The 24,572-nt window shown below is 55.7% G+C and overlaps 10 protein-coding genes across 10 annotated transcripts; 4 read left to right on the top strand and 6 right to left on the bottom strand.

The window, feature by feature from the left end:
• Window positions 1-449: 449 nt before the first annotated feature.
• Window positions 450-1,699, top strand: ISF_02281 (3-carboxy-cis,cis-muconate cyclase; the record flags this gene model as incomplete). Its single annotated transcript, XM_018845887.1, has 3 exons — window positions 450-596; window positions 654-762; window positions 855-1,699. 3 exons carry the CDS (start codon window positions 450-452, stop codon window positions 1,697-1,699), a joined length of 1,101 nt encoding a protein of 366 aa, XP_018706594.1.
• Window positions 1,700-2,058: 359 nt separating this feature from the next.
• On the bottom strand, window positions 2,059-4,111 carry ISF_02280 (hypothetical protein; the record flags this gene model as incomplete). The annotated part of the gene is made up of 4 exons (XM_018845886.1): window positions 2,059-2,791; window positions 2,845-3,514; window positions 3,576-3,802; window positions 3,885-4,111. The coding sequence occupies 4 exons, from the start codon at window positions 4,109-4,111 to the stop codon at window positions 2,059-2,061; spliced, it is 1,857 nt and encodes a 618-aa protein (XP_018706593.1).
• Window positions 4,112-10,735: 6,624 nt separating this feature from the next.
• Window positions 10,736-11,050, bottom strand: ISF_02279 (hypothetical protein; the record flags this gene model as incomplete). The annotated part of the gene is made up of 1 exon (XM_018845885.1): window positions 10,736-11,050. The coding sequence occupies one exon, from the start codon at window positions 11,048-11,050 to the stop codon at window positions 10,736-10,738; it is 315 nt and encodes a 104-aa protein (XP_018706592.1).
• A 1,494-nt stretch (window positions 11,051-12,544) lies between these two features.
• Window positions 12,545-12,841, top strand: ISF_02278 (hypothetical protein; the record flags this gene model as incomplete). The annotated part of the gene is made up of 1 exon (XM_018845884.1): window positions 12,545-12,841. The coding sequence occupies one exon, from the start codon at window positions 12,545-12,547 to the stop codon at window positions 12,839-12,841; it is 297 nt and encodes a 98-aa protein (XP_018706591.1).
• A 1,151-nt stretch (window positions 12,842-13,992) lies between these two features.
• On the top strand, window positions 13,993-14,268 carry ISF_02277 (hypothetical protein; the record flags this gene model as incomplete). Its single annotated transcript, XM_018845883.1, has 1 exon — window positions 13,993-14,268. One exon carries the CDS (start codon window positions 13,993-13,995, stop codon window positions 14,266-14,268), a length of 276 nt encoding a protein of 91 aa, XP_018706590.1.
• A 610-nt stretch (window positions 14,269-14,878) lies between these two features.
• Window positions 14,879-15,742, bottom strand: ISF_02276 (d-3-phosphoglycerate dehydrogenase; the record flags this gene model as incomplete). Its single annotated transcript, XM_018845882.1, has 1 exon — window positions 14,879-15,742. The coding sequence occupies one exon, from the start codon at window positions 15,740-15,742 to the stop codon at window positions 14,879-14,881; it is 864 nt and encodes a 287-aa protein (XP_018706589.1).
• A 19-nt stretch (window positions 15,743-15,761) lies between these two features.
• On the bottom strand, window positions 15,762-16,526 carry ISF_02275 (d-3-phosphoglycerate dehydrogenase; the record flags this gene model as incomplete). Its single annotated transcript, XM_018845881.1, has 1 exon — window positions 15,762-16,526. One exon carries the CDS (start codon window positions 16,524-16,526, stop codon window positions 15,762-15,764), a length of 765 nt encoding a protein of 254 aa, XP_018706588.1.
• A 1,533-nt stretch (window positions 16,527-18,059) lies between these two features.
• On the bottom strand, window positions 18,060-19,288 carry ISF_02274 (lactoylglutathione lyase; the record flags this gene model as incomplete). Its single annotated transcript, XM_018845880.1, has 5 exons — window positions 18,060-18,241; window positions 18,313-18,586; window positions 18,656-19,092; window positions 19,152-19,180; window positions 19,242-19,288. The coding sequence occupies 5 exons, from the start codon at window positions 19,286-19,288 to the stop codon at window positions 18,060-18,062; spliced, it is 969 nt and encodes a 322-aa protein (XP_018706587.1).
• Window positions 19,289-20,425: 1,137 nt separating this feature from the next.
• ISF_02273 (hypothetical protein) lies at window positions 20,426-22,527 on the top strand (the record flags this gene model as incomplete). The annotated part of the gene is made up of 3 exons (XM_018845879.1): window positions 20,426-21,583; window positions 21,637-22,089; window positions 22,150-22,527. The coding sequence occupies 3 exons, from the start codon at window positions 20,426-20,428 to the stop codon at window positions 22,525-22,527; spliced, it is 1,989 nt and encodes a 662-aa protein (XP_018706586.1).
• A 571-nt stretch (window positions 22,528-23,098) lies between these two features.
• ISF_02272 (hypothetical protein) lies at window positions 23,099-24,001 on the bottom strand (the record flags this gene model as incomplete). Its single annotated transcript, XM_018845878.1, has 1 exon — window positions 23,099-24,001. One exon carries the CDS (start codon window positions 23,999-24,001, stop codon window positions 23,099-23,101), a length of 903 nt encoding a protein of 300 aa, XP_018706585.1.
• Window positions 24,002-24,572: the final 571 nt, after the last annotated feature.

Genomic DNA, 24,572 nt, shown 5'->3' with positions numbered 1-24,572 from the left:
CAAGTCAAGAGATTTAAAATGAAGGAAAATTTCAGAAAAGAAAATGACGCGGGGCTGTAAGGCGGACATGGACAAGGCATGAAAATGTGGATGAGGGGGGGGGGATAAACGCTTCTTATGGCGATGGAGGGGACGGGTAAAGGAACGCCGTTCTTCAACGCTTGGGCTCCTGCTTAGTCGTAGCCTCTTGTTCAATTCCGCCATTTACCGTTGGCATCTCCCGAGACGGAAAGCCGCCCCCGCCCGCCGGCGACCGGACGGGCAACCCCACTTTATCACCAAGTTCTCGGGGTCCGATTGCGAAAGAAGGTGGAGGAATACAACGATCAAGATCTTGTCAATTGGCCATAGATGGTTATTTCTCTTCCTTTCATTACCATCAAGCATTATTCCCAATCTCTTGTGACAACATAAACCCGTCCCAGCTCGTACATCACCATCCCGCAGTCATGCCCGTCCACCACCTCATGGTCGGCACCTGGACGCCGCCTGGTGCCATCTTCACCTTTGCCTTTGACGATGAGGCTCTCACGCTGAAGCTCGTCAAGCGCACCGCCATCCCCGAGGACGAGCCCATCTCCTGGATGACCTTTAACGTGCGCGCTGCTACCCCCCTCCTCCTTCCATCTCGCTGACTGGATGGTTATGTCTAGCATGACAAAACGGCAATTTACGGCGCGGCCATGAAGAAGTGGTCGTCGTTTGCCGTTCATGATGCCACGACCATTGAGCATCAAGCCTCGCACCCAATGCTTCACGACCGTAAGTGCTTCTTCTCCCCCAGACATGCCCCCCCTCGCGCCGCCCCCGCCCCAAAAAGCTCCTAGTCTTGACCACTTTGCCTTCGGGTATAGCCGCTGCTGCCTCCCCCGACGCCAACACGCGCGCCATCTTCCTCCTCGCCGCGCGCCAGCCCCCGTACTCCGTCTACTGCAACCCCTTCTACCGACACGCCGGCCACGGCACCGTCTTCTCCACCTCCGCCTCCACCGGCGCGCTCCTCTCCTCCCCTCCCGCCCGGCACTACCCCTACCAGCCCGACAGCGGCGTCCACGGCATGGCCCTGCACCCCTCCGACGAGCGCTTCCTCTACTCCGCCGACCTCCCCGCCAACAAGCTCTGGGTGCACCACCTCCCCGACCCGGCCGCCGCCCCGAACCTCGTCGCCGCCATCGACGCCCCCGACGCGCGCGACCACCCCCGCTGGGTCGCCCTGCACCCCTCCGGCGCGCACCTCTACCTGCTGATGGAGAAGGGCAACCGCATCTGCGAGTACGCCCTGGACCCGGCCACCAAGGTCCCCGCGTACACGGGCCGCCACTTCCCGCTCATCCCGCCGGGCGTGCCGGACCGGTGGACCATGTACCGCGCGGACGTGTGCGCCGTGTCGCACTCCGGGCGGTACCTGTTCGCGAGCAGCCGCGCCAACAGCGCGGAGTTGACCGGCTACGTGGCGGCGTTTAAGCTGGCGGACGATGGCCGCATTGAGAGGCAGATCCTGCTGAACCCGACGCCGACGAGCGGCGGGCACAGCAATGCGGTGGCGCCGGCGGACTGGACGGACGAGTGGCTGGCGCTGACGGATGATGAGCAGGGGTGGTTGGAGGTGTATCGTTGGCAGGACGAGTTCCTGGCGCGCGTGGCGAGGGTGCGCGTGCCGGAGCCCGGGTTCGGCATGAACGCCATCTGGTACGACTAAAACCGGCCCCTGATTTGGTTACGAATAATGAGACGCTGTGGTTGTATGTTGTTATGAAGTATGGTATAGAAATGCGTATGAGAATGGGAAATAGATATGCCATTGCAACTTGGTAATGCTATGAAAATAACGGTATGGAAAACAAACGCCAATTACAATGAGCCGGCTTGAAGGAGCCGTGGCCCGACTCGATGGTCAAGCTGTCTGCGGTGCAACGCCAGCTGCACGACTTACACGACAGCGCAAGCTGAAAACTTATTCCAGCTTGCAGTATAAACAAAAAGCAAAAATGGACCCAGAAAAGTAGATGGTAGCAGTTTTCCCACTCTGATTAGTCAATACAACTTCGACGCGTCCTTTCATTTCTTCTTGCCCTTCTTGCTCTTTTTGTTTTTCGAGTTGCCGTTCGCCCCGTACGGTTTTATCGTCTCCGCGCCGTTGGTGTCCGAGTTTAGCAGCGGCGTCGTCTCGTCGTCGGGCTGTTGCAGCTGCTGCTCGGCATCGGCGGCGACGGCGGCGGCCGGGAGGGGCTCGTAGTGGTGATCTAGGTCTGCGTGCAGCGCCGTTACGATGCTGTGCGTCGAGGGAGACCTGTCGCCGTTGACGGCCGCTATGGCGCCGGCGTCCGCCTTGAGTGTGGTGATGCGCTGTGGGGTGAGCCCCTGCTTGATCTTGAAAACGTTGCGCGTGTTGCTGCGCGGGTGGGCGGCGCGGTTGGCGGGGCCGAGGCGCAGTTGCGACGACTTCATCTCCTTGAGGGACGTCTTGACGGCGATGGGCGCCTCGAAACGGCCGTCCGGGCCGGCGGAGCCGCGGCGCTTCATCAGCACGGCGACCTTGGGGCTGTATCGGTCGTCGCCGCCGTCGCTGAGGGCGCCCAGTGAGCCAACCTTGAGCCGGGAGCCGTCGCCCGTCTCCTCGGACCCCACTAGCCTCGTATTTTCGGACGTCTTCTTAGCGGCGATGGCGGTCCCGGCGTGTCCGGCGGCAGCGGCAGCGTCGACGTGGCTGCAGCGAGCGCGGGGGGCGGGTGTGAGGCGTCGGATAGCCTTGTGAACGTCGATGTAGACGTCGGATTCGTCGACGATTTCCCTAGTACTGTTAGTATCGCAATACTAAAGATGTAGTAGTCCAGGGACGCTTACTCTCCAATAAGCTCTTCAATTACATCCTCAAGCGTGACAACACCGAGGGCGCCGTGGTCAGAGCCGGGATTGTTGGAGACCAGGACAAGATGAGATTTGCCTTCTTGGAAGAAGTTGATAATGTCGAGACAGCTCGTTTCGGGGCGAGTTTCGACAATGGCACCAAGAGGCACTTCGCGGACGGGTATTCTGTCTTCTGGGTCGTAGGTAATGAGGGTCTTGACGAGGAGCATGCCGACGAAATCGGTGGGTTGGCCAGAGCGGTAAATCGGAATTCGCGAGTAACCAGAGGACAGGATGTTGTCCATGGTCTTTTCGTCGAGAATGTGGTCTTCGGAGAGGGTGTAAACGTCCTCCATGGGGGTCATAACTTCGGAGACGGGCTTGTCCTTGAGGTCGAGGACGGCGGTGATGATGGTGACCTCGTCCTGGTTGAGGCGCTCAGAGAGGTCGCCGAGAGACTTGTGGAGGGTGACGAGGGTCTTGAGGCCGCTCTTCTTGTAGACGGTGCCGTGGTGCTCGCCAAGGATCCAGTCGAGGAGTTTGGCCGTGGGCCAGGCGACGGGGCTGAGAAAGTACATGAGGGCGATGACGGGTTTGGACATGTAACCGCCAATGGGCAGGCCGTATCGGACGCAGATGGATTGGGGGACAATTTCGCCGAAAATTACTGCGACGCGGACGAATTAGCTAGAGCGACGGGTATTTGGGATAGATGCCGGAGGTGTTACCGATGAGAACGGTACTGCCGACGACTGCGGCGACGCCACCACCGAGGGTACGATCGAGGACGACGGGAAGCGACTCGTTGACGATGACATTGGCGAGGAGCAGGGTGACGAGGACCCAATGCTTGCCCCTGTTGAGGAGGTCGAGGACGCGCTTGGCATTCTTGTGTTGGGGTTCTTCAGGGTCGCCTGAGAGGACCTGGAGATAGATGCTATCCTGGCCCATCAAGCTGTAGATGGTGTGTTAGAATTACTTCTTTGTTTCGGGATGGGATTGAGAATTGCGGGCGGCCAAATAGGTAGGTAGCTTACGCGATGGTTAGACCAGCAAAGGCACCGCCGAGGAGGACCAGGGCCATTGAGGCGACACAGAGCACCCAGAGAGGTGTGGCGGGAGCTTCATCCTCGCCGTGATTGGACTTCTGGACAGAGAGAGGCGCGGCGGCGACGGAGGAGAGTCCGAGACCGACGACCCGGGCCATGCCGAGAACGGCAGGGCGAAGGCTAGCTATACCGCCAGCCGAAGCAGTACTGCGCATGGTGAGGTGTGGCGAGCAGTCAGGTCCAGTACTGGGGGAAGATCGAAGAGAAGGCGGGCGGGCGGGAGAAAGAAAAGAGCGAATCGGTGGCGGGCAGCCCGTGCGACTTTATCCAAGTTGTGTGTGGGAAGGGGAGCAGCAGCCGGGGGTGGTTGTGGTTGGCCGCTGTTGGTGGCTTGTCTTGTCTCGTTGCTACGCTGACAAGGATGACTGCGGATGGCTTGGGAATGACGTGCCTCTCGAGTCTGGACGGATGGGGCAGTAGGAGCTTGGGCCAAGGCCGTGATGGAGTGTGATGGTACAAAAAGGATGGGAAGAAGAACAATGAGATGGGATAAAAAAAAAAGGACGGTGATTTTTTTTTTCTGCCTTTTCTTTAACGCTCAAGTAGTCGAGGCAAGAAAGTTCGTAATAAGTTGGTAGGTCGGCACTGGTGGGTGGGCAGGGTCGTTCAGTCGAGGGAGTTTAAAAAAAAAAGAATGGGCCGGAAGCGGTGCAAAGTTGAGGCTCTATCGGGTTCAATGGTGCTATGCAGTCAGCCACACCAAGGGCCAAGGACCCGGCGGGCCTTGATGCTAGCTATGGATGTATGTACATGGTATTTAGTGAGTAACTCACTCGGTAGGCGGTTGGAAACTCACTGGTTAGATTGCATTTTAGATGACTACGCGAACAGCAGCTAATACGGATACAGTGAAGTGGGAGTCGAGAACTTGTCGTCATGGCCCGCTGCGACGCCACAGAGCACGCTCGATTGGCGCGACGAGGGGGCCAAGGTCCACCGAAAGATATATGCCTAGGGGTTCAGGGTTTTTTCTTTTATTTTTTTTCCTCAACTTTTGTGTTATTTTTGGTCATACGAAGCAATTAATATGTACATGCATATTGGACATCCAGGTTGATCCTGATAAGGGCGGCAAACAAAAGGATTCGTACTACTCGAGTTTTTTGTGGGCAGGAGCAGCTGCAGGCACCAGGCAGGTACACCGAGCGCTTACACGGCACCGCCACAGCAAGGCTACAGTGGACTTTCAGTGGACGGGACCCTGTAATCAGCGCCGAACAGGGCTGATATTGATGCATCATCCCAGTTCACTGCATTTTTATTTCCCTGTAGACAAAGAGACAATATCACTCCATTGCACAGTATTCACAGCTGTTCCGAGACTTAGATCTCATTCTCCCTATCTAGGTACCAATCATCCCACACATGTGCACCGTCATGTAGCACTGCATGACTGTATCGCAGCCCGCCACTGTGTGCCACAGCTGAAACCGTTGCACAAGGGTTTAGAGCCAGTGAGCTGGTGATATAAAAAACGGTATTTGTGCATCATGTCTCGGCCCCGACTCAACTGTCAGTTTGTCAATACCGAGCGCCAGCTCTCAGACGCAAGCTCCCCGCGGCCGGCATACATACATAGCTTTACCCTGTCGATCCCGTCCAATCCACCGCCCCGCCCCTGCACTCACTCACCCCCATCTCATGCTGATTGCGAAGCCGTATCAACTCACATCACATCAACAGCCTCGGCCTAGCTATTCCCTTATCGCATTCATTTGGCCTTGAGCATGCGACCTCCTCCCCTCCCCAAAAACCCCAAGGATCATTCCCATCCCCAGCATCTCCCCTCGGTCCTCGTCGGGTACTCGGGCCATGTCCACCCGTCATAAACGTTTCCCCCAGCTTTTAAAGTTTGCCCTCGACGCGAAGCATCTAGAAAATCTCGCAGCCTCCTCCTAAGCCCCTTGTCCTCCATCCAGACTCAGCTTCTCGTCGTGGTGAACCCCAGGAACCACCCACACGTCCACCCCCCCTGCAAAACCTCGGTCGAACCATCACCATCGCCGATTCATCGCCGAGCGACAGCTGCCGCCCGCCATATGCAATGCACCAACGGGATGTGACTTGCTGCGATATCAGTTTCCCTCAGCTGGCGTCAATAGAGTGCTTCTTTGGGAATTGATCCTCAATCGGGCAATTCAGCCGAATACTAAACATTGAATGTCGTTTTTGGGCTGGCTTGGCCCCCATTCAGCCACTTCTCAGCCAAAAGAGGAAATGAAAGGGGAACGAAAGTCCAAAAGGATCAAAAAAGGTATCGACAAGACGGGAACGTGACATTGCTTGTTATAGTGCTTGCTGCGTTACATCCCGGCTGGCTTCTCGGCTACTGCCGAGAGTCGAGCCTCGCATCTATACTTACCCGGAAGCTTGCCTCGACTTTACGATTTACTTTGCTCGAGAACTCAAGAAATTAATTAGAAATATTCATAATTTGGCGTATAGGAAGAACCAAACTTATGAAGCCTATTTAATCTATAATCTAACCAAGGAAAGACGTTGTGAAAATGTAAAGCAACTCGAGGAAACCAAACTTCAATGTCCCCGGAACAACCACGTTGAATAGCTCGCCCCTGACTGAGAACCACGTCGAGCTGGTGATGAAAACGAGCCTCAATTCCGTTCTGGGGCGCTACCACAACGAGCGCAGATACATCTTTGACCTGAAGGCCCTGACTCTTGTCCTCACGCGGAGGCAGCATGTTCTTCAACTGCGCAAGGAAGTCGTCCGCCTCCTGTGCCGCACGCATCTCTATATCTCTCCTCTGACGCTTGGCCTGGCGCGAACTTTTCTCAGTCCTGCAATATACCGACTTCTTCGTGAACTGGCGAGTCGTGCCATTCCTCCGACCTCCTGTCTTCTTCGTGAACTGACGAGTCGCATCACTCTTTCGATTTCCTATCTTCTTCGTGAACCGATGCGCCGCACGCCATTCCTCGTTGCGGAACCGGCGCCCCGCATCCCTATGCTCGATCCCAAGGGCCACAAAAATTCCTGATCTCTTCCGCCTTCCTCTTCTCCGCCTCCTTCTTCCTGGCCAAGAGGGCCGACACGCTTCTTCTCGGCCTTGTTGACGCATCCGATGACATGGGCGGCTAGATTCATCGCCCTCATCGGCCACCTCTTTCTTGCCCCGCATGCGCAAAATCTCAGCCACGTAAAAGCTCAACTGGACCTCCCTCGGCTGCAGCACGAGCCGGCAACCGCTTTTCGATATCCGGGAAGTGAGTGCACTTGGAGAAGGGTGAGAGTGCATCCTTGACTAAGCGGACGTGTGCTTTGATGTCTCTTTATAGACCTCTTCTAGAGCTTCTATGATGCTCTGTACGCCTTTAGCACCGGTGGTCTGATTGTCGTGGTTTGTTGAAACAAGGAGTAGTTTTGCATGTAAAACTACTTTCTCACCAGGGATCTAACAGTGCTACTCTATTATAGCAATGAATAGTATTGTCTGTCAGAAGCGTAATGGGACGTTGGTTACTGCCATGGCGGGCACTACGTGAACCACTTCGCTGCAGATCAACTACGCAGCTACAGCGACCCCAGAAAGATCGAGCAATAGCAGCTCGCAAGGCCGAGAATCCCTGATGTTTGCTATATGACCCTAAGATCCATGACATTTGTGATTCTTGGCCTATATGCGGTTGATTCATACTTATGGCGTGCATGGCTCGAGCAGTCCGAACGCAAGACGATCATATGAACCCATCAATCTATATAATTGTATAAACATATCGATCTATCGAAGGAAAACCACCGTTCAAAATAAATCAAAAAGAAACTAAGAAGAATCCGCATCTTCAAACTCGTCTCAATGTCCACCTTGAATCACTCATTCCTCATCGAAAGCCATCTCCAGCTGTATGAGCAAGCCCGAATCCAGTTCGCACCTACCTAAACGGCCGCACGCGTACTCTTGACTCAATAGCGACCATTCCTGCTCGTACGCCGGGGCTTCTGCTCCCTCTGCCTTAGCTTGGCTGAGCGGAAGTGATCTGTCGTGGACTTCCAAGTCGCGGTCAGAGATGCGGTGTAACTTCCCCTGCTAAAGTCCATCCACGCCGTCGCCCCCGCCACCAAATTCTCTGTATCATCTTGCTTGCCTCTTCCTCTCGTCTCGTCGCGAGGGACCACAGCCCCATCGTCTGACCTCTCGCGCCGTCCCGCTGCATGCACGCCTCTGCTCGAGTCCGCCGGGACGGGATCCTCGCCTTTCCACCTTGCATCGTCTCGAGGGGCTTGATGCCTGTCATTTGACCTGTCGCGACAACGTGCTGTAAACTCTCTCCAATGTGCCTCTCTTGAGGCGGATGCGGCTCTTCGCTCTGAATCACCCCGGGGGGCTGCAGGCCCGCCCCTTGACCCCTGGTGACGATGTGCTGCAGAGTATCCCCTATTTGAGGCTATCGGGGGGGACGAAACTTTCCGCCTTGCATCGTACCGAGGGACTTCATACCTGTCCATAGACGTGTCGCGATGATGCTCTGCAGAATGTCCCCTATTCGAGGCTCCCCGGGCGTGCGCATCTCCCCGCGAGGCATCGTTCCGAGAGGCCGTAGGCTCCCTTGAGCTCTCGCGCTGACGTGCTGAAGACTCTCCCCTATCGCCTCTTGGGTCGTGGTTCCTCGTATCGTTCCGAGGGGGCGTATCCCTCCCCCTCTCTGGGCTCTTGTGCTGAGGCACCCTCCTCAGCTCAACCCGAGGGTCCCCCGGCTCCGGTTGGCGGAAATAACGGTCCATAGCGCGACGGTGCTCGCGAAAGTCCTCTCGAGCAGCCCTGAACCAGCCCAAAAAATCCCAGCGGGACATCACGGGGGGGGGGGGGGGGTATGGGATTGCCGGGCGGTCTCTTCCTGTGAAGGTGTCGCGTCTTCGTTTTGGGTTGTCAGCGGCGTCGTTCACGGGTGCCTTTGTCGTCTTGGAGCTGTGTATGTACTTGGAGCAGGTATGAGTGCACTTTTGCGCAAGCAGGCGCGAGGGTTCTGCGTCTCTTTATAGAGCTCCTTCGCTGCCCCGTGAGCCATGTATCACCGGCGAGGGTCTGAATGAAGCAGCGTTTTTGAAAACAAGAGATAATAATATTTTTAGATACGGGGGGTAGCACGGGCGTCAGTGACGTCTGCCAACAACCCCCCTTGACCTGCGAACTACACTCAGGACACCAACTAACAACCATGTGGACGCATCAATCCGCAACTAAGTTGGCCTCTGCCGCCTTGCCTTTGACGGCCCTCTTATTCTCTTGCGCTTCCACCTGCTCCCGGAGGCTCTGGAGCTAGGCCTTCCTATTCCGGGATTGTTGCGAGCGGAGGGACCTCCTCCTTGGACTCCAATTTTCAGGGCATCCGTGACCAGTTTCTCAAATTCAGAGAGCTCAGGGTCTTTCAGAGCCCCGCGGCCTCTGTCACTGTTTTTTTCGATGTCCCCGGTGATGCACGCGAGCATGTGGGAAGCCTCTTTTTCTTTTGCCAAATCGCCCACAAGATACGCCGCATTAAGCAAGCTCCTGCTGCCCATTGGCTAGGCCCATGCGGAACTGTAGCTGCTATTTCAGCTCGGGCAATGAGTTTAAATTGGGCATCTTGGATTCTGAGTCTAAATTGGGCGTCTTGGATTCTGGCAGAGCTTTGGCGGTTTCTTGGGAGTCTTGTCGTTTTCGGTGAGGATGTGGTTCTTGGTGAGGATGTGGTTCTTGGTGAGGATGTGGTTCTTGGTGAGGATGTGGTTTTTGGGAAGAAATATTGGCAAAACTTGGGGGATTTGAGGTCCTTTTTTGAATGTTTTACGATGCTGTGTACGCCTGACTTACTGCAGTCTGAACGTCGTGCTTTGCTGGGACAGATCATGGCCATTCTCGACCTGAGAGTAGCACAGGTATTATCTCTCTCCTACAGGCCTTTCATGGTAAGGTAGCATGATGATTGGTAGGGATATGATTAGCAATGTTGCCGTTCCCGATGGTTAGATGAGTAATTGCTATTTGTAAAAGGACATTAATAGACATTACTTTGGCCTTTTGTTACAGTAACGGCCCATCTATCCCTTCCCTCTGCTACACAATGTCTTACCCTCCGCAAATAAAAATAGATGGGTATTGCTTTTCCCTTTGACGTGAAATGACTGTCGCACCCTCTCTACAGGTCTGTCCCCTCGTCCCATATCCCACGTCCCACGCAAACACTCTAAACACTCCTTGATACCTTGATGCGTCAAGCCTAAAATAAAGGCATTGGAGTAATCGGTGTCCGCGAGGCGCGCAGGGCTACACAATGTGAGTGTATCAGCGCGAGGTTCGACGTCGCCCACGTCAGTGTTGGGGATATGCTGCGCGAGGACACGGAGACGGTCCATACAGATACATCATCGGAAAGAAGAATGCTAGCGGGACTTTTGCACCATGGGAAGTTGGCATGGATTGTGTGCAGTGTCACATGTAAAAAGCGTTAGAAATTGGTACTGACGTCTTTGTATGAAATGGACAGTCTGCGCTGTCGGTCTCTTGCCGTCCTTTTCAGCGCAAGTGGGACAGTTGGCTTGCAATGCCGGAGGAAGGTATCAACCGTGGAAACTCCAAAGCTTGGCAGTGAACTAAAATGCTTTGTGACCATTCGACCACGACATGGTTATCCCGAAGCGGGATGTGAATGATGAACCGGAAAGGACCCTGTCTACCCACAGTCAGCTCAACTACACAGCACCGTCGTCACGGATTCCGCAACTCCAACACTTACCTGTTGTGCAGTTTTATTGCCGCCGTTGTACAATCTTGGACTCTGTTTCAATCCGACAGCTTGCGCAGGCTCTCACTGATGCGATCCGCCTCGCCCAGGGCCTCCTCGGCCTCCTCCCGGCGGCGCATCATCATGAGCACCCTGTACCGCTGCCGCAGCAGCAGCATCTCCCAGAGCCGCACGTCGCGCCATCTACGGACTCTCACCAGACCCTCGTCGATGAGGCTCAGTGCCGACTCCTGCGCGCCGGCCCGCCAGGTCGCTTCGACCCGCTCGATGTGCTGCGTCACCCACGCCGTGTTGGCCAGGATCTCGGCGTCAAGCTCAGCGGCAACCTGCTGTTGTGGTTCGCTCTCAGACATGGGGGTTTATTTTTGAAAGGATTTTCTTGTCGGAAATAGGTGTGTGTTTGTGCGTGTTACGTTGGGCTTCCTTCATCACACGCTGGTAGGGGGCGGGACTTTATGTACTTTGTCAGAGCTACACACGGGGTCGGCGCCAAGGTGTCACTGTGCTTCCTGAGGAGCCGTTTTAGAAACTGGCCTTGTTTTTGGCGTGATGCACTGCAAAACTATTGTACAAGAAAAGCTCCGTCTTTGTAGGTGAGCGTCAACTCTGCGCGTCGCTGGGGGGTTGACGTCGCCTGACAAGAGTTTCTCGCCGTGGCTCTTTGCTGCCTTTCTGTTATGGAAGTACGTACAACCTGACAACTGAGTCGTGCATTATTTAGATGAAACTAGACTAATTTAAAAAGAAGTCAAGTAAGAAGTTCTACTCGAATCTTGGAAACTCGGAGTGTCGTACGAGAGCACGGGCTGGGCCGCTTGTCTCGCTTCCGTTTTCTGAGCCAACAGCAATCGCAGTATACGTCAATAGTAAGACATACCTAGTTAATTTAGTGGAATCTCAGACAAAGCAGGAGGTGTGGCAATCCTCCAAGGCCAAAGAAAGGAGATGTCGCATCCTTTCCATAGTTAAATGACTTTTAACGGCGAGGTTACAGGCTGATGGAACGGGGCGATGATAGTGACGGCTGTGGAAATGAGACGAATAAGAATAATTAGCGATGGAAATCCAGAGCGTCCTCTGAAAGTTGAGCCGAGTTGAAGCTGGGGGACGAGTTGGCGGGCGACAGACAGCCTTGTATGTGCCTCGCCTAGCCGCGCCAGATTAGTTGGATGCGCAGAACCATCTTCTTTCATTACTCTCGTTTGATGATTCGATTCCCAATTTTACCATCAGTCTGCACATCCAGACAGTGGGCAGCTTCTGTGCACTGCTAGTACTTGAACATTCCTGCGCGTCCTCTCTGTTAGTCGGGTCGGAGCGGAAACAGTGAGTGCGCCAGCACGTTGCTCTTCGTAGAGACAAGCGTCTAAAGTGAGTGACAAGGAGATGGTATGTAACTCTTCGTAGATACAAGCGTCTAAGTGAGGGAGAGAGGGAGAGAGCGCCGGTACGCCGCAGCTAAACCATAAAGTGTCCATGCTGAGCGCGTAACGCCGCCTACTTTTCGTCAGACTAGGCGCACAGACTGGCCTTGTATGACGCATGTTTCTCTTTTGAATGGTGAGCTGATGTATTGATTCCAACGCATTTCCACCAAGTGTGACAATAAAGCGCCTTATGCCTCACGCGCCCACGTACTATTGCTGTTACTCGGGCGCTCTCTGCTGCGAGTCACCGCTGGCCAAACGTCCCCTTGCGTTGCCAAAGGGTCTTCCTAAAACCCAATGAGCAAGAAGAAAAATATTTAAACCTAGTGGCTTCCCACTGTACGTTATGCATATCTTCCAAAGTTATCAACATCTTTAAGCAACCAGGGACCGATTAACCTTCACCAACAACCCATCACCATGTCCGAAACAGCAACTGCTTCTTCCGACACCCGCCAGGTGATCACAGACAGAGCGGATAATGCCGATAATGAGGCAGACAAAAAGGCCGAGCCTGACTATGAGGAGATTATTTGTATCCTCAACGCAGAGATTCGTATCCTCGATTTAGCTATCCAGAAGATCGAGAAGGATGACCCCCGAGTGGATGCCCTGACCAGACAGCGAGACGAGCTAATTAACGAGCGCCGTATGGTTCGTCTCAGTGAGATCTCCAGGCCCGGGCTTGCTCCGAAAGATGAAATGTTTATGTTTTGATCGTCTTGTCTCTCGCGTGAGTCTGGCCTACGATAGTGAGAGGCATTCACGATAGCAAGTTAGACCCCAAGACTTTAATTCAGAAGAAAAGTACTAACCAGGCAGAATCCATCAGAAATCGAATCGAGTTGACCTCATGCTAGGGGGGCAAGTTGGACAGGAGCATTTTATAACATGGTGGCATGACTATGCGAGGAGGCAGCTATAAAGCTACGGGATCGCGGCGAGGGGCCACTGAGGGAAGGCTGCTTTGGCTCAGTCATCGATATAGTCATGATTCAAGAATTGTATACCGTTCTATAGCTTCCCTGCCACTATTCCCGTGCAGACTTCCTCTCACCTTCTTCGTGCTAACCGTATTCACTGACACTCGGCTGCGTCGAGTTAGACATGTACTTTCTTGTATTACTCTTGTTTACATTGTTTACATTGTTTAATATTTAGTAATTACATTGTTTACGATTTTCTTTATTTAAAATTTATATTATTCAGTGTGCTGATTTTAATCGGCCAGCACACCTAGGCAGCAGGGCACCCACGTACTGCCAGGGCTTAACTGTTCCCGTGTCGTCCTACTTGTGTTAAAAACCGTTGATAGTGAGTGTGAACGAGCCATTGTACTGTGGTTAAAACGTCGAACGTTTCATGTCAAAGGCCTTGTAACGCCCTACATTTGCCGCCCTGCGCACAAGCACGTAGGCCGAGCTTCTACGAGGCATGTTTACTCTTTGTGAGTCGGAAGTCCTTGTCTTTTGCGCCCAACTTGCTGCATGGAGAGGAACAAAGAAAGAATGCCATGATCTTCACCCCAAAGGCGGGCTATTCCCATGTTTTCCTTTTTATCCAGTATTGATACTAGGCTTTCGTGCGAATGAAATGATTCCTAGGTTCTTGGGTCTCGCATTGATACTAGACCCGGGTACGACCTGCTACGAATCTGTAGCCAGAACCTCCTCATAGTCCTCATAGTCCTCATACGTCATGAATGCACCTTTCTATACGTTACATAGGAGTAATGGCTCAAGCTGGAAAACTATTTAAACCTGGTGGCTTGGCGCCGTATTGCGTCCCTTGAATTCTCGTCAACATCTTAGAGCAGCGAAGTGGCCATCGACAACTTTCCCGCGGAGCACTATCAACAATTTATCATCATGCCTACCATCAAACAAATCTTGGCAATAATCGAGTACCATAAAGACCTGAGCGAATCCCAGCAACGGGAACACACCGAGCACGGCTACCATCAAGCCAAGAGTCATATGAGAGAGATCCTTTACTTTATCAACCAGTATCAAGTACCGGACAAAGAAGGCCTGCGAAAATACGCGGAGGAGCAGATCAAACGCTGCGACGAGAAGCTCAAAGAGATAAAGGGCAAAGGGAAGCTCCGCAAAGTCATCGACAAGTTTTGCGCCAACACGAACTAAGGCTCTGCTCGCGGAATTACACAACCAAGCCGCCATCGACAACACACCAGCAGAGCATCATCAAAATTCTCTCGCCATGCCTGAAGAGAAAAAAGATCTTGGAGCTTCCCGCTATCGTACTCCGGAAGACTTGGCCTTTGGCCAAGAGTGCTCGGCCGAGCTGGGAAGAATACTCGAGTTTATGAAGGAATTTCCTGTGGATGGCCTTCCGGAGGGGATTCAGAGACTCAAGTCACTTATAGAACGGGTTATGGCATATCCGATGGAGAATGACGAGTTCCTCGCCGATTTGAACAGGTCGTGCGCTAGGTTTGAGGGAATCCTCTGGAAGCTCAACAACGCGCAATCCGATGCCATGCTAGATTCGATGGTGGTTATGAGGATATCTAAGCATGAGTCGCAGTAGGTCATGAAGCAAATTACGCCTGGTTGATTTGGATCTTTTCGACGTTTGGGAATGCGAATCTTGTTTCTCGGCGCCATGGCAGGTTGTTGGATTCGTCTGACTTTCCTCTCTCTCCATACCTTAGCCACGCCAAACTAGATGCGCGTCGTCTTGTGCATGTATTTGTTTTTCTCAATTGACACTTTTTCTTCTAAACATCTGCCTCTACAGATTCACCACGCTGACATCCAACACGCCCTCTGCCTGCTGCAGATCATCCATGACCTTCTTGTCCACATTACCCGCGATGCCCAGGATCATCAGCGCCTCGTCGCCCGGCCGCTGCTGCTGCGTCGCCACGTCCGCCAGGGAATCCTGCGAGCGGCTCGGCTGCAGCCCGTCGTCGGTCGGCGGCGTCCACTCGCCGGCCCTGAACTCCGAGCTGAGCGCCGCCACCTGCATGAAGCGGATGTTGATGCCGTGCGAGCCGAGCACCGTGCCGACGCCGCCAATCTTGCCCGGCTGGTCGTAGTTGTGCAGGATGATGAGCGTGCCCTCCGGGCTGAACGCCGCGTTAAAGCGTCCCAGCCGCGAAATGTACAGCCGCTTGTTCGAGGCGTAGCCCTCGATGACCTGCGCGGCCCCGGCCCCGCGCGAGCTGCTGCCGTCCGGGTACGATCGCAGGCTGACCAGGTTGACGTACGTCTGGTTCCGGGCCGAGTCGTGCGCGTGCGTCTCGCTGACCGTGATGCCCTTCTCCTTGGCGATCTGCGTCGCGTTGACGATGTTGACGTTGGAGTCGCTAAACGACGCGACCAGGCCCTTGACGAGCGCGGCCAGCAGCGGCTTCGTGTTGGGCATGCCGGCCAGCTCACCGTGGTAGACGAGCTCGAAGGTGCGCCCGCCGACCACCGCGCTGCTGCCGCTGCCGCCGGCAAAGTGCTGCGAGTACAGCCGGCCCATCTTCTCGACCAGCGCCACGGACGGCTGCAGCTTGCGGTACTGCTCGGGGAGGATGATGGGCGCGTTGACCGCGCTAGTCGGGAGGCCGCCGCGCAGGATCTCGAGCACCTGCGTGCACACGTCCATGGAGACGTTCTCCTGCGCTTTACACGCCGCCGCGCGCCACGTTGAGCACGCGCGCCGTCTTCCTCATCATCTTCAGCTCCGGCTCGCCCACCAGGTCCGCCGTCGTCGCCAGCAGCGGCGTGTGGATGGTCAAAAAGTCCACCGCGGGCAGCATCTCGCGCAGGCCCGGCAGCAGCTCCACGCCCGCCTGGCGGGCCATGTCCGGGTTCGCGTAGGGGTCGACCGCGACGACCGTCATGCCGAGCCCCTTGGCCATGCGCGCGACGTGCAGGCCGACCTTGCCGAGGCCGACCACGCCGAGCGTCTTGCGGCCGACCTCGACGCCGACCAGCTGCGAGCGCTCCCACCGGCCGTCCTTGACGCCGCGGTCGGCGCGCCCGACGTGCCGCGCGGTGGCCAGCAGCAGCGCCACGGTGTGCTCCGCGGCGGCGACGATGTTGCCGGCCGGCGAGTTGATGACGATGACGCCGCGGGCGGTCGCGGCGGGCACGTCAATGTTGTCGACGCCGACACCGGCGCGCGCGACCACCTTGAGGGCGGCGCCGGCACGCAGCACGTCGGCGGTCACCTTGGTCTCGGAGCGCACGATGAGGCCCTGGTAGGTGGGGATGACGGTGAGGAGCTCCTCGGGGGTGATGCCCTGCCGGACGTCGACGTCAAAGTGCGGGGTGAGCAGGGCGAGGCCGTCGGGCGAGACCTTCTCGGGGACGAGGATGCGGGGCCGAGAACCGGCGGCCGATGAGGGGCCCCCCTCTCCGGCGGGGTTGACGGGGATGGAGGTCATCGGAGGGGACGGGGGGTAGGGGTGGTGAAGTAAGTAGAAAGAAATGGGGAGAAGGAGATTGGAAAAAATGAAAGAATACTGGAAATCAGTATTTTATGGCGTTTAGAATGAGAAGAGCAACAGAGGTCGGAAAAAGAAAACTAGTCTACGTCCAAGGGAGGGAGAGAGGGGGGGGGGGGGGGGGGAGGCAGGCCTTTAAACAAAAAGTTAATCAACTTGGCTGAATTCATCTAAGCCGGCGCACATCAATCACATCGCACAGCGCACAATCCACCTACCACACCTTGATGGACGGCAGCTGGGCATTTGCCGCGCAGAGGAACTGCATCCACGCTGCCTCTCTTTGCCACGATGGAGCCGCCCGTCAGGCCAAAAGACAATGACACCATTCCGCTCTTCTTGCTTCCTTGGCCCGGCGCTAGGAAGCTTTTGCGCTGGACTGGCGACGGAAGGATACATGTCCAGTGATCAGCGGGCAGTGCTCTGACCCCATCGCGTGCCGTTGCCTCCTCACTTCATTTGTCGTACAGCATGTCAGGCTGGTGGTGGCTTTCTTCTCTAATTGTCTCAACTTGTTTGGGCGGCGGCGGCGGCGGCTTGCACGGCATAATCTGGGGCAAATCAGAGCTCTGCATTCTAGCCACAACAAGGCAGCCATGTCCATCGCACGACGGTCCGAAGAGCGTAGATTGCGATGCTTTGCGGGAGAGATGGTGTGATGTTAGTTGGATGGATTTTTACTGCTTACACGAGATGTCGTTGGCCAGCCACTGCAATCTGTAGACAAGGGTGCCCTTGAGGGCCAAATCGGGCCACACAGAAGTATATCGGTCGACTTATCAAGAGGGCAGAGTGGCTGTCCTTTTACAACGTCACCCTATCGAAAATCAGCGTCGGATGTAACCAAGGCTTCTGCCAGTTTCTCTCCGCATGGAGAAGCCCTACCCGACACAACCGTCGGGCACGGACAAGGCTTCCTGCGAGAGGCCAAGATGGGATGCAGTCTCATGCAGCACGGAACTAGTAGATTAGACTGACGCCATCTTCAAACCCTGTACGTCAATACCGTTCATGCCCACCAGGGAAGGGATAGGCCAAGATGCGGCGCAGATACTCGCTAACAAAACCCGCCAAGTTACGATGCTCGCCGCAAACCAGCGCAATTAGCCTCTCTTCTTCTCAGCCTCCCTCTTGCCAGTAAAGATCTTCGTATTTCCATTCCCGATGTCACGTAAGAAAAGCACAGAAAATCCCTTCATCTTAATTTCGGCACTTGAATCCATCGCAACCACCTTGCTGGCCATTTTCGCCTCCACAACGCGCGACATCCTAGCGGCGTTGGCAAGCATAACATGAAGCTTACTCTTCAGCACAGGCGACAAAGGTCAGTTCAAAAACTGGGCGCCGCAACTGCCGTGACAAGCTTTTTAGGTAAAGAAAATCGTTCCGATTCCACTCAAATTGTACCTGCCAAGGAATCTTTTTCTTCTCCTCCAATACATTCTACAGAGATAATCTGACCGAGCTGCCTGTTTAGGCTTCGACGGTGTACTTGGATCCATACTTGTCGTTCTGGACCACCTCGATCCAGTAACCATCAGGGTCGAGCAGGAACGCAATGTTCTTCATGCGGCCGTCCGTCAGCCTCTTCTTCCAGTTACATCCTTTTTCTTCGAAACGTTGGCAAGCGGCGGCCAGGTCGTCCACCGAGATGCCTTATTTATTTGCGTCAGCAGGCCAGTTTTATTGTCCACGGTCGCCTTCTCTCCTCGCAGCGCAAACTTACAAATGTGGCCGAAGCCCTGAGGCTGGTCGTTGCCGTTGTGGTACTTGAACCCCTCGTCCTTTTCGGTGCCGTAGTTCCAGGTGAGCTCGAGCAGGCCCTCGCGGTGGCTCGTCTTCTCGTCGCTCGGCAGGCCCTGGTCGGCGGGATAGGCGAGGAAGTACAAGTTGAAGCCGGCCGCGGCGGCCTCGTGCTTGCGGATCAGCGACATGCCGAGAATTTCTTGATAGAACTTGAGCGACTTTTCAATGTCCTTGACGCGAAGCATGGTATGGTTCTGCACATGCAAAACAGCATACTAGGTTAGGCCTATCCGAATTCCATAATCGCACAAACTTTCGCTTACCATGCGGTAGGTACCCGGGTCGGTCTCGGTGACGTTCTCCGTCTCCTCGATGGGCTTCTGGCCAATGACCTCGACCCAGTAGCCGTCAGGGTCCAGGACGAACGCAATGTGCTTCATGCGGCCGTCGGTCAGCTTCTTCTGGAACTTGTACCCGGCATCCTCAATGCGCTTGCAGGCGGCCTGCAGGTTATCGACGCTGATGCAGGTGTGGCCGAACCCGCGGTGCGGCTCTGTGTTGCCGTTGACGACCTTGTAGTCGGGGTCGTTCTCGGTGCCGTAGTTGTGCGTCAGCTCGATGATGCCCTCGCGGTTGATGAAGGAGTTGCCGTGGGAGACGGCCTTGGGGCCGTTGTACGCGAGAAAGTACAGGTCAAACTTGGCGGCGGGTTCCTCGATCTTTTTGACGACGCTCATGCCGAGGAACTCGTAGAATTTGACTACAGTGGTCAGTCAGGTTTTGCTGGCAACGGACTGCGGCAGCTTCGGTATCACCTACCCGACTCCTTGGGGTCCTTGACCCGGATCCTGGTGACGCGTTAGCGGACCGACACTTATCCAGCAAAGAAGCAACAATTTTATGACCTACATGGAGTGGTTAAACTTGTATTTGTTGGTATCTGTAGCGGCGGCCATTATTGCGAATGAATGTGAAGCAGCTACAGATGGGGTGAGTATGAGCTGTTGTTAATGCAGAGTGAGACTGGGCGCCAACCTGGTCCGGGAGACTTGGTGATGGAATTAGCAGAGCTTGACAGTGAGTTTTGGATAAGTCGTAGTCGCTGAACTGCTCTGCAAACGCCCATGAGTTTATGCTTTTTGTTGCTTTGTAATGTCGACGTAGCTGGTGATGTCAATCCCCGCAGCAGAGCTCTAGCTAGCTTGACGAGCCCCTCCACAGCAGCTGCAGCTCCGAAGCGTGGCAACTGGACGCGGCAATTGGGCGAGCATGCTCCTCTCAAACTATAGTTACGGAGTACCAATCGGCAATAATAAATCGCCGCCAGTATTAGTCTGGGATTAGTCTGAGGCTATAGTCCACTGGTAGAGCAAATAAGCCAATGACCTACTGTATTGTGCCCAATATTTGACAAAAAGTCTCAAAAACGAGCCAGAGGTTCAAGGAAAGCTGCTGGCCAGCGTCTTAAAGCCGAGCTTGCTTTCCTGCTGCTGCAATATTTAGAAAATAGAGAAATATTTAATGAAACTTAAAGTATAGAAGCACCAATTTTATCAAATTTGGAGTCAAATTTGGCCATACCGGCAAGTCGGAAAGCATGATGTTGCTTCAAGCCGTGGCTCATGCCTACCAGGCGCTATAACCTTTTTGGCGGTGGGCAAGTTTAGTGGGTGTGGCAGCTGTCATGGCGCCCAAAGATGTGCCAAGCTGCAACGATATGATTGCATGCATCTTATTATTATTGCTTTCCCATACTTGTCGCGTCCTTTCCATCTCGCCATTTTCTTCGCCGTTTTACTCTCAACTTATATCTCGAGCCCAGCAACAACGGACCACGACTCACTACATATTCCCCATGGCACGCTCTACCCCGTTATCCTTATGAAGGCAAGGCTGTCTGTTTGCCATCCGACAGTCCCCCGCACAAAGGCCCTGCTACCTACCAAGCGATACTCGCGCAGGAACCGCCATCTCGTGATCCCGAGCTCACGCTCTCGTGTACCCGCCACGGAATTCACGCCGCCCATACTTGTGCCTCCTGCGAACGCGCTCTGAAACCCAGTCTTGAGCTGCCTCCACTATTGGCGGCGGCCATGGACACCGACCCAGAGCCACACCAGGCACCTGCAGGCGCCGAGACTTCCAGGGTCCAACAGCATCTCCTCGGCCGCCCTCCATCCTTACCCAAGTCACGATCCCTCTCCGACGGCGGAGGGACAACGCCCAAGCTTTCCCCGTCGCCTCACATCGCCACGACATCCCGCCGCACCTCCAAGGACGACCACGACATTGATACCTTCTCCAGCCCACGCGCCGTCACCGCCGCCGCCGCGGCGCCGGCTGCCACGCTGGCCGCGCTTCCTTCCACGCCGAAGCGGTCAGAGGTTCGTGGCTGGCCATCGCTGCATATGCAGCAACACTACCAACAACAGCAGCAGCAGCCACCGCCACGAACCTCTCGCGACTTTACACCTCCTGATGCGGCCGCCGGTACTAGCGCGTATGGCAAGCCGGTTCCTCTCTCCCCCAAGCTCGACCACTCCCACATCTACGCCTCTCCGACCAACATCCTCCCCCGACGATCACGTGGCCTCGACTTCTCTCGCGCCGCCACGAGCCTGCACCACTCCACCCTCGCCGAGTCGTCGCCCGAGTCGTCGCCCACCGTCGGCGGTCGCGGAATGAACATCCCCGTGAGGCGGAGGGAGTTTGGCTCGGGCGCCGAGCACGGCTTGCAGGCCTCGGCGTCTCTCTGGCCCGCCGCGATCGGCAACCAGGAACGGATGAACATCAGCAGCTCGCTGGGTAGCACCCAGGCCATTGGCTCCGACACGTCGAGCTCATCCGATGACGACGACCTCATGGACGAGGACACGGACGAGGCGTATGTCACCACCCCTCAGGTTTCAAGGATGGGTCCCGCCGGAGGCCCCAGACCGCTTGGCTCGCCAGCCATGAATGCCCTCTCCAACTTTCAGAACCGTCCGCGTCCGAGGAAACATCCCAAGAGGAAGGTACGGGGACCGCTAGGACTTGGCTTCAACATGAATGCGTCGGCGCTATCCCGGTCGCCGCCGGGAAACTCGGCGCGTGCCCGCCGCGAGAGCATCAGCTGGCAGGCAAACCAGCTGCACATATCGAGTGTAGATGGAGAGGATAGTGGCAGGTCGCTGAGCGATGTTGATGGTCCATCGGGCGATACCCAGCCCAACGTAACGCGAAGAGCAGTCACCCGTCGTGGAAACCTCTTGGTATGAAACATTTGCACTGGCAATTTTCACACATTTTTTTAACCCGATTATAGCCAAAAACCAAGACCTTTGCCCGCATTCGAGCTGCGTTGCTGGAAGAAGGTGCCCCGGCCGAGGCAGAGTTCCGCCGCGAAGCGGAAGTCGTTAAGCAGGTTCGCGAAAGCGATGTTGATCATGAGACCCGTCCTTCGACAAATGCCTTTGACTTATCGCAAGCAGTCAGCGCACTGTCCTCGCCCAATATGGTCAACCAGGATACCATCGAGGAGCCCGAAGAAGACTTTATGCGAGATTTGTCGACCGGCGCATCCAGCACTTTCAAGCAGCAGTTACTAAAGATAAAGTCGAAGTCATTCTGGGACACGTATTCTGAATGCAGCAGTACTGGAGGCGCTGGCCGTGCCTCTCCACCCCCCCAGCCGTTCATCCCTCGAGAATCATCTTCGGGCATGAGTGAGGATGCTGCCATGGACTCGCCCTCCTTTCCGCTTTTCCAAAACTACCCGGTTCGTGGGTTCCCCTTGGGTATAATGAGACACGCAGAGTCACTAATAGAGACCCGACAGTCGCAAGCAACCGCCATCGGCCCTCAGCCCCCTTCTGCTGCCGAGATTACGCGCCGCATCAACAACAAGCGCCGGCGCGACGACGACCTTGACCCCGTGAGCTTCAAGCGCCGGGCCGTCAGCCCCGGTATGAGCGTGCACAACTCGCCGGTCGTGCAGAGCCCCCTGCAACGGGACAATGTCCAATGGGGCTCCCGGCCGGGCAGCACCGGCGGCGATAAGGGCGGCAGCAGTGCGCAGAGCGACTCGGGCAGCATGGGCGGCACGACGTCCGGAACGACGAGCGGAAACGGCCGCTTAAATAACAACAAAGGCAGAGTGGGCTTCCAGGGCATGGTCGACGCCAACGACGCGATTATGCGCATGAGCATTGAGTAGAGAGCATCATTTTGTTAAGTTTCGTTTTTTCTTGTGCTTGGGGACCACAAAAAATCAATTGCTGGTTGCATAATATGGCGTTGTTTTATTACGATAATTTTCTTTCTTATTTCCTGTAATCTTTTGTTACAGGGCATACCATCAAGTAAGGCGTTCTGTTTTAGGGGTCTGTTTGCTGTAGCAGTCTACGATTCAAAAATTTGAATACATACATACGAATTCGCACATGGTGATTTGTTTCTTTCTCTTCTGGGTGAAGATGGAGTATATTCGGGCGTGTAGGACACCATCGGGTAACTAATGAAATGTACAGGAAAAGGTCTGCTGCGCTCTAGTTGTCTAGACGGCAGGGAATTGAGAGAAGAAAGAATAAGAAGGAAGAGAAGAAGTGTAATAGAACCCCGGATGTTACTTTTTCCTCTGGATTAAAAAGCCAACGCCGTACTAAATGCTGAAGAAGTGGAAGAAAAGAAGAGAAGTGATAAGGAAGAAAAAAGAGAAGGCCGAGTCGAGAAAACTTTTGCTCGCAAATAAGGGATGATAGAATGGACGACTTGTGGATTTGGCCTTCCTACTCGGCGCCTGTTCTGTCCTCAGGCACGGTCAGTGTTCCGAGCTTCTCATCCAGCCAGCGAGCCAACTCGGCGGCGTGTCTGCGCATGGCCACCACCGACGATGACGACCCCGAGGATGTTGACGACCCCGAGGCCGAGGGAGCGGTGGCCGCGGCCGCCGCGCCGGCAGCGGCAGCGCTGTCGCCGCTCGTAGCGGACGCCTGGCCGCCGACGCTGGTCAGGCTCTCCGTCTCGGCGCTCACCAGGTCGGCGCTCTCTAGCGCCTGCGTAAGCTCCGCGACGCCGGCCGACGACCCCGGAAGCGGCGCAGAGGAGGATGACGCGGACGCGGCGGTGGCGGCAGCGGCGCCATCGTGCGCGGAGGGCGACGGCCCGACACAGACGAGCAGCAGGCCGCACCGCAAGCGGCGGATGATGACCGTGCCGCCGCTGAGCTGCACCGTGATGGTAACCGGCTTCACCGCCGTTCCCATCGTCGTCGTCGTCGTCGTCGACGCCGCGTGCGTGTGGCGGCGGCGCCCAGCCTCCACCTCGTCGTCGTCGGTGCCGCGGGCCGTCTCGTCGTCGTCGTCGTCGTCGTCTTCGGGCAGCGAGCTGCTGCTCTCGCCATCGTCGTCTTCACCGGGGGGGGAGGTGGAGGAGTCGAGGGCGCCGGGCAGGGCGGCCGAGGAGGCGGTGTGGATGGCCAGCAGGGAGGCGGCGACGGTGGCGTGGGTGCGCAGGACGGCGACGGGCGGCTGCGCGGCGCCGGCGCCGGTGGACAGCGAGGCGTGGGCGAGGAGCTTGCCGTGGTGGGTGGTGAGGAGCAGCGTGGGCAGCTGCGGCGTCGCGTGCGCGCGGAGGAAGGCGTTGAGCCGCTTGGTGAGCAGCAGCGGTGTGGCCTGTGGTGGGACGGCCATTCTGCTATTTTCGTCGCGTCGCGTCTGCCTTGTAGGCTTCGCCGATATGGAGCGGGTGGGATGGTGTGCGTGTTTTTGGTTTCAGGGTCTCGAGGGGTGGCCGGGGGCCGCTGCAACAGCGATTGGCTGATGGTCGTCGTCGTCTGCAGATAGGCTTGTTCGTCGATAGGGGGTTTGATTTGACGGGCGGCTGGCGACAGTTGAAGCTTACGGCGCGCGCAGAGGCAAGATGACGTCGGGAGAGGGAGCGCGCGTCGCTGGTGATGATGATTGGGCGGTTTGGGGGACAAGAAAAGAAGAGGGTTGGGGGAATGAGGCTGCTGGTGAGCGGGAGCGGGACCACTTTGCTGGCGACGACGTCTGGATTCGGGCAGCCGTGCAGCACAAGGAGCATCGCCGGCTACACATGCAATATAGAGATTAAAATTTATTTTGATCTGAAGAGTAAAGAGTTTCAAGAATGTTCAATCTTGGTTGTCAATTGTGTGCCCAAGTATTGTGTTCCCAAGTTGTCCACACTCCGTGGGCCGCTTTGTGTTTGCTGGGGCCGCTCTAAGCGCCGGTGCGCCTC

Source organism: Cordyceps fumosorosea (genome assembly GCF_001636725.1).
Source record: "Cordyceps fumosorosea ARSEF 2679 chromosome Unknown scaffold_4, whole genome shotgun sequence".
NCBI lineage: Eukaryota > Fungi > Ascomycota > Sordariomycetes > Hypocreales > Cordycipitaceae > Cordyceps > Cordyceps fumosorosea.
The sequence above is the reverse complement of the archived record's forward strand: the minus strand, read 5'-3'. Positions and strand labels throughout refer to the sequence as shown.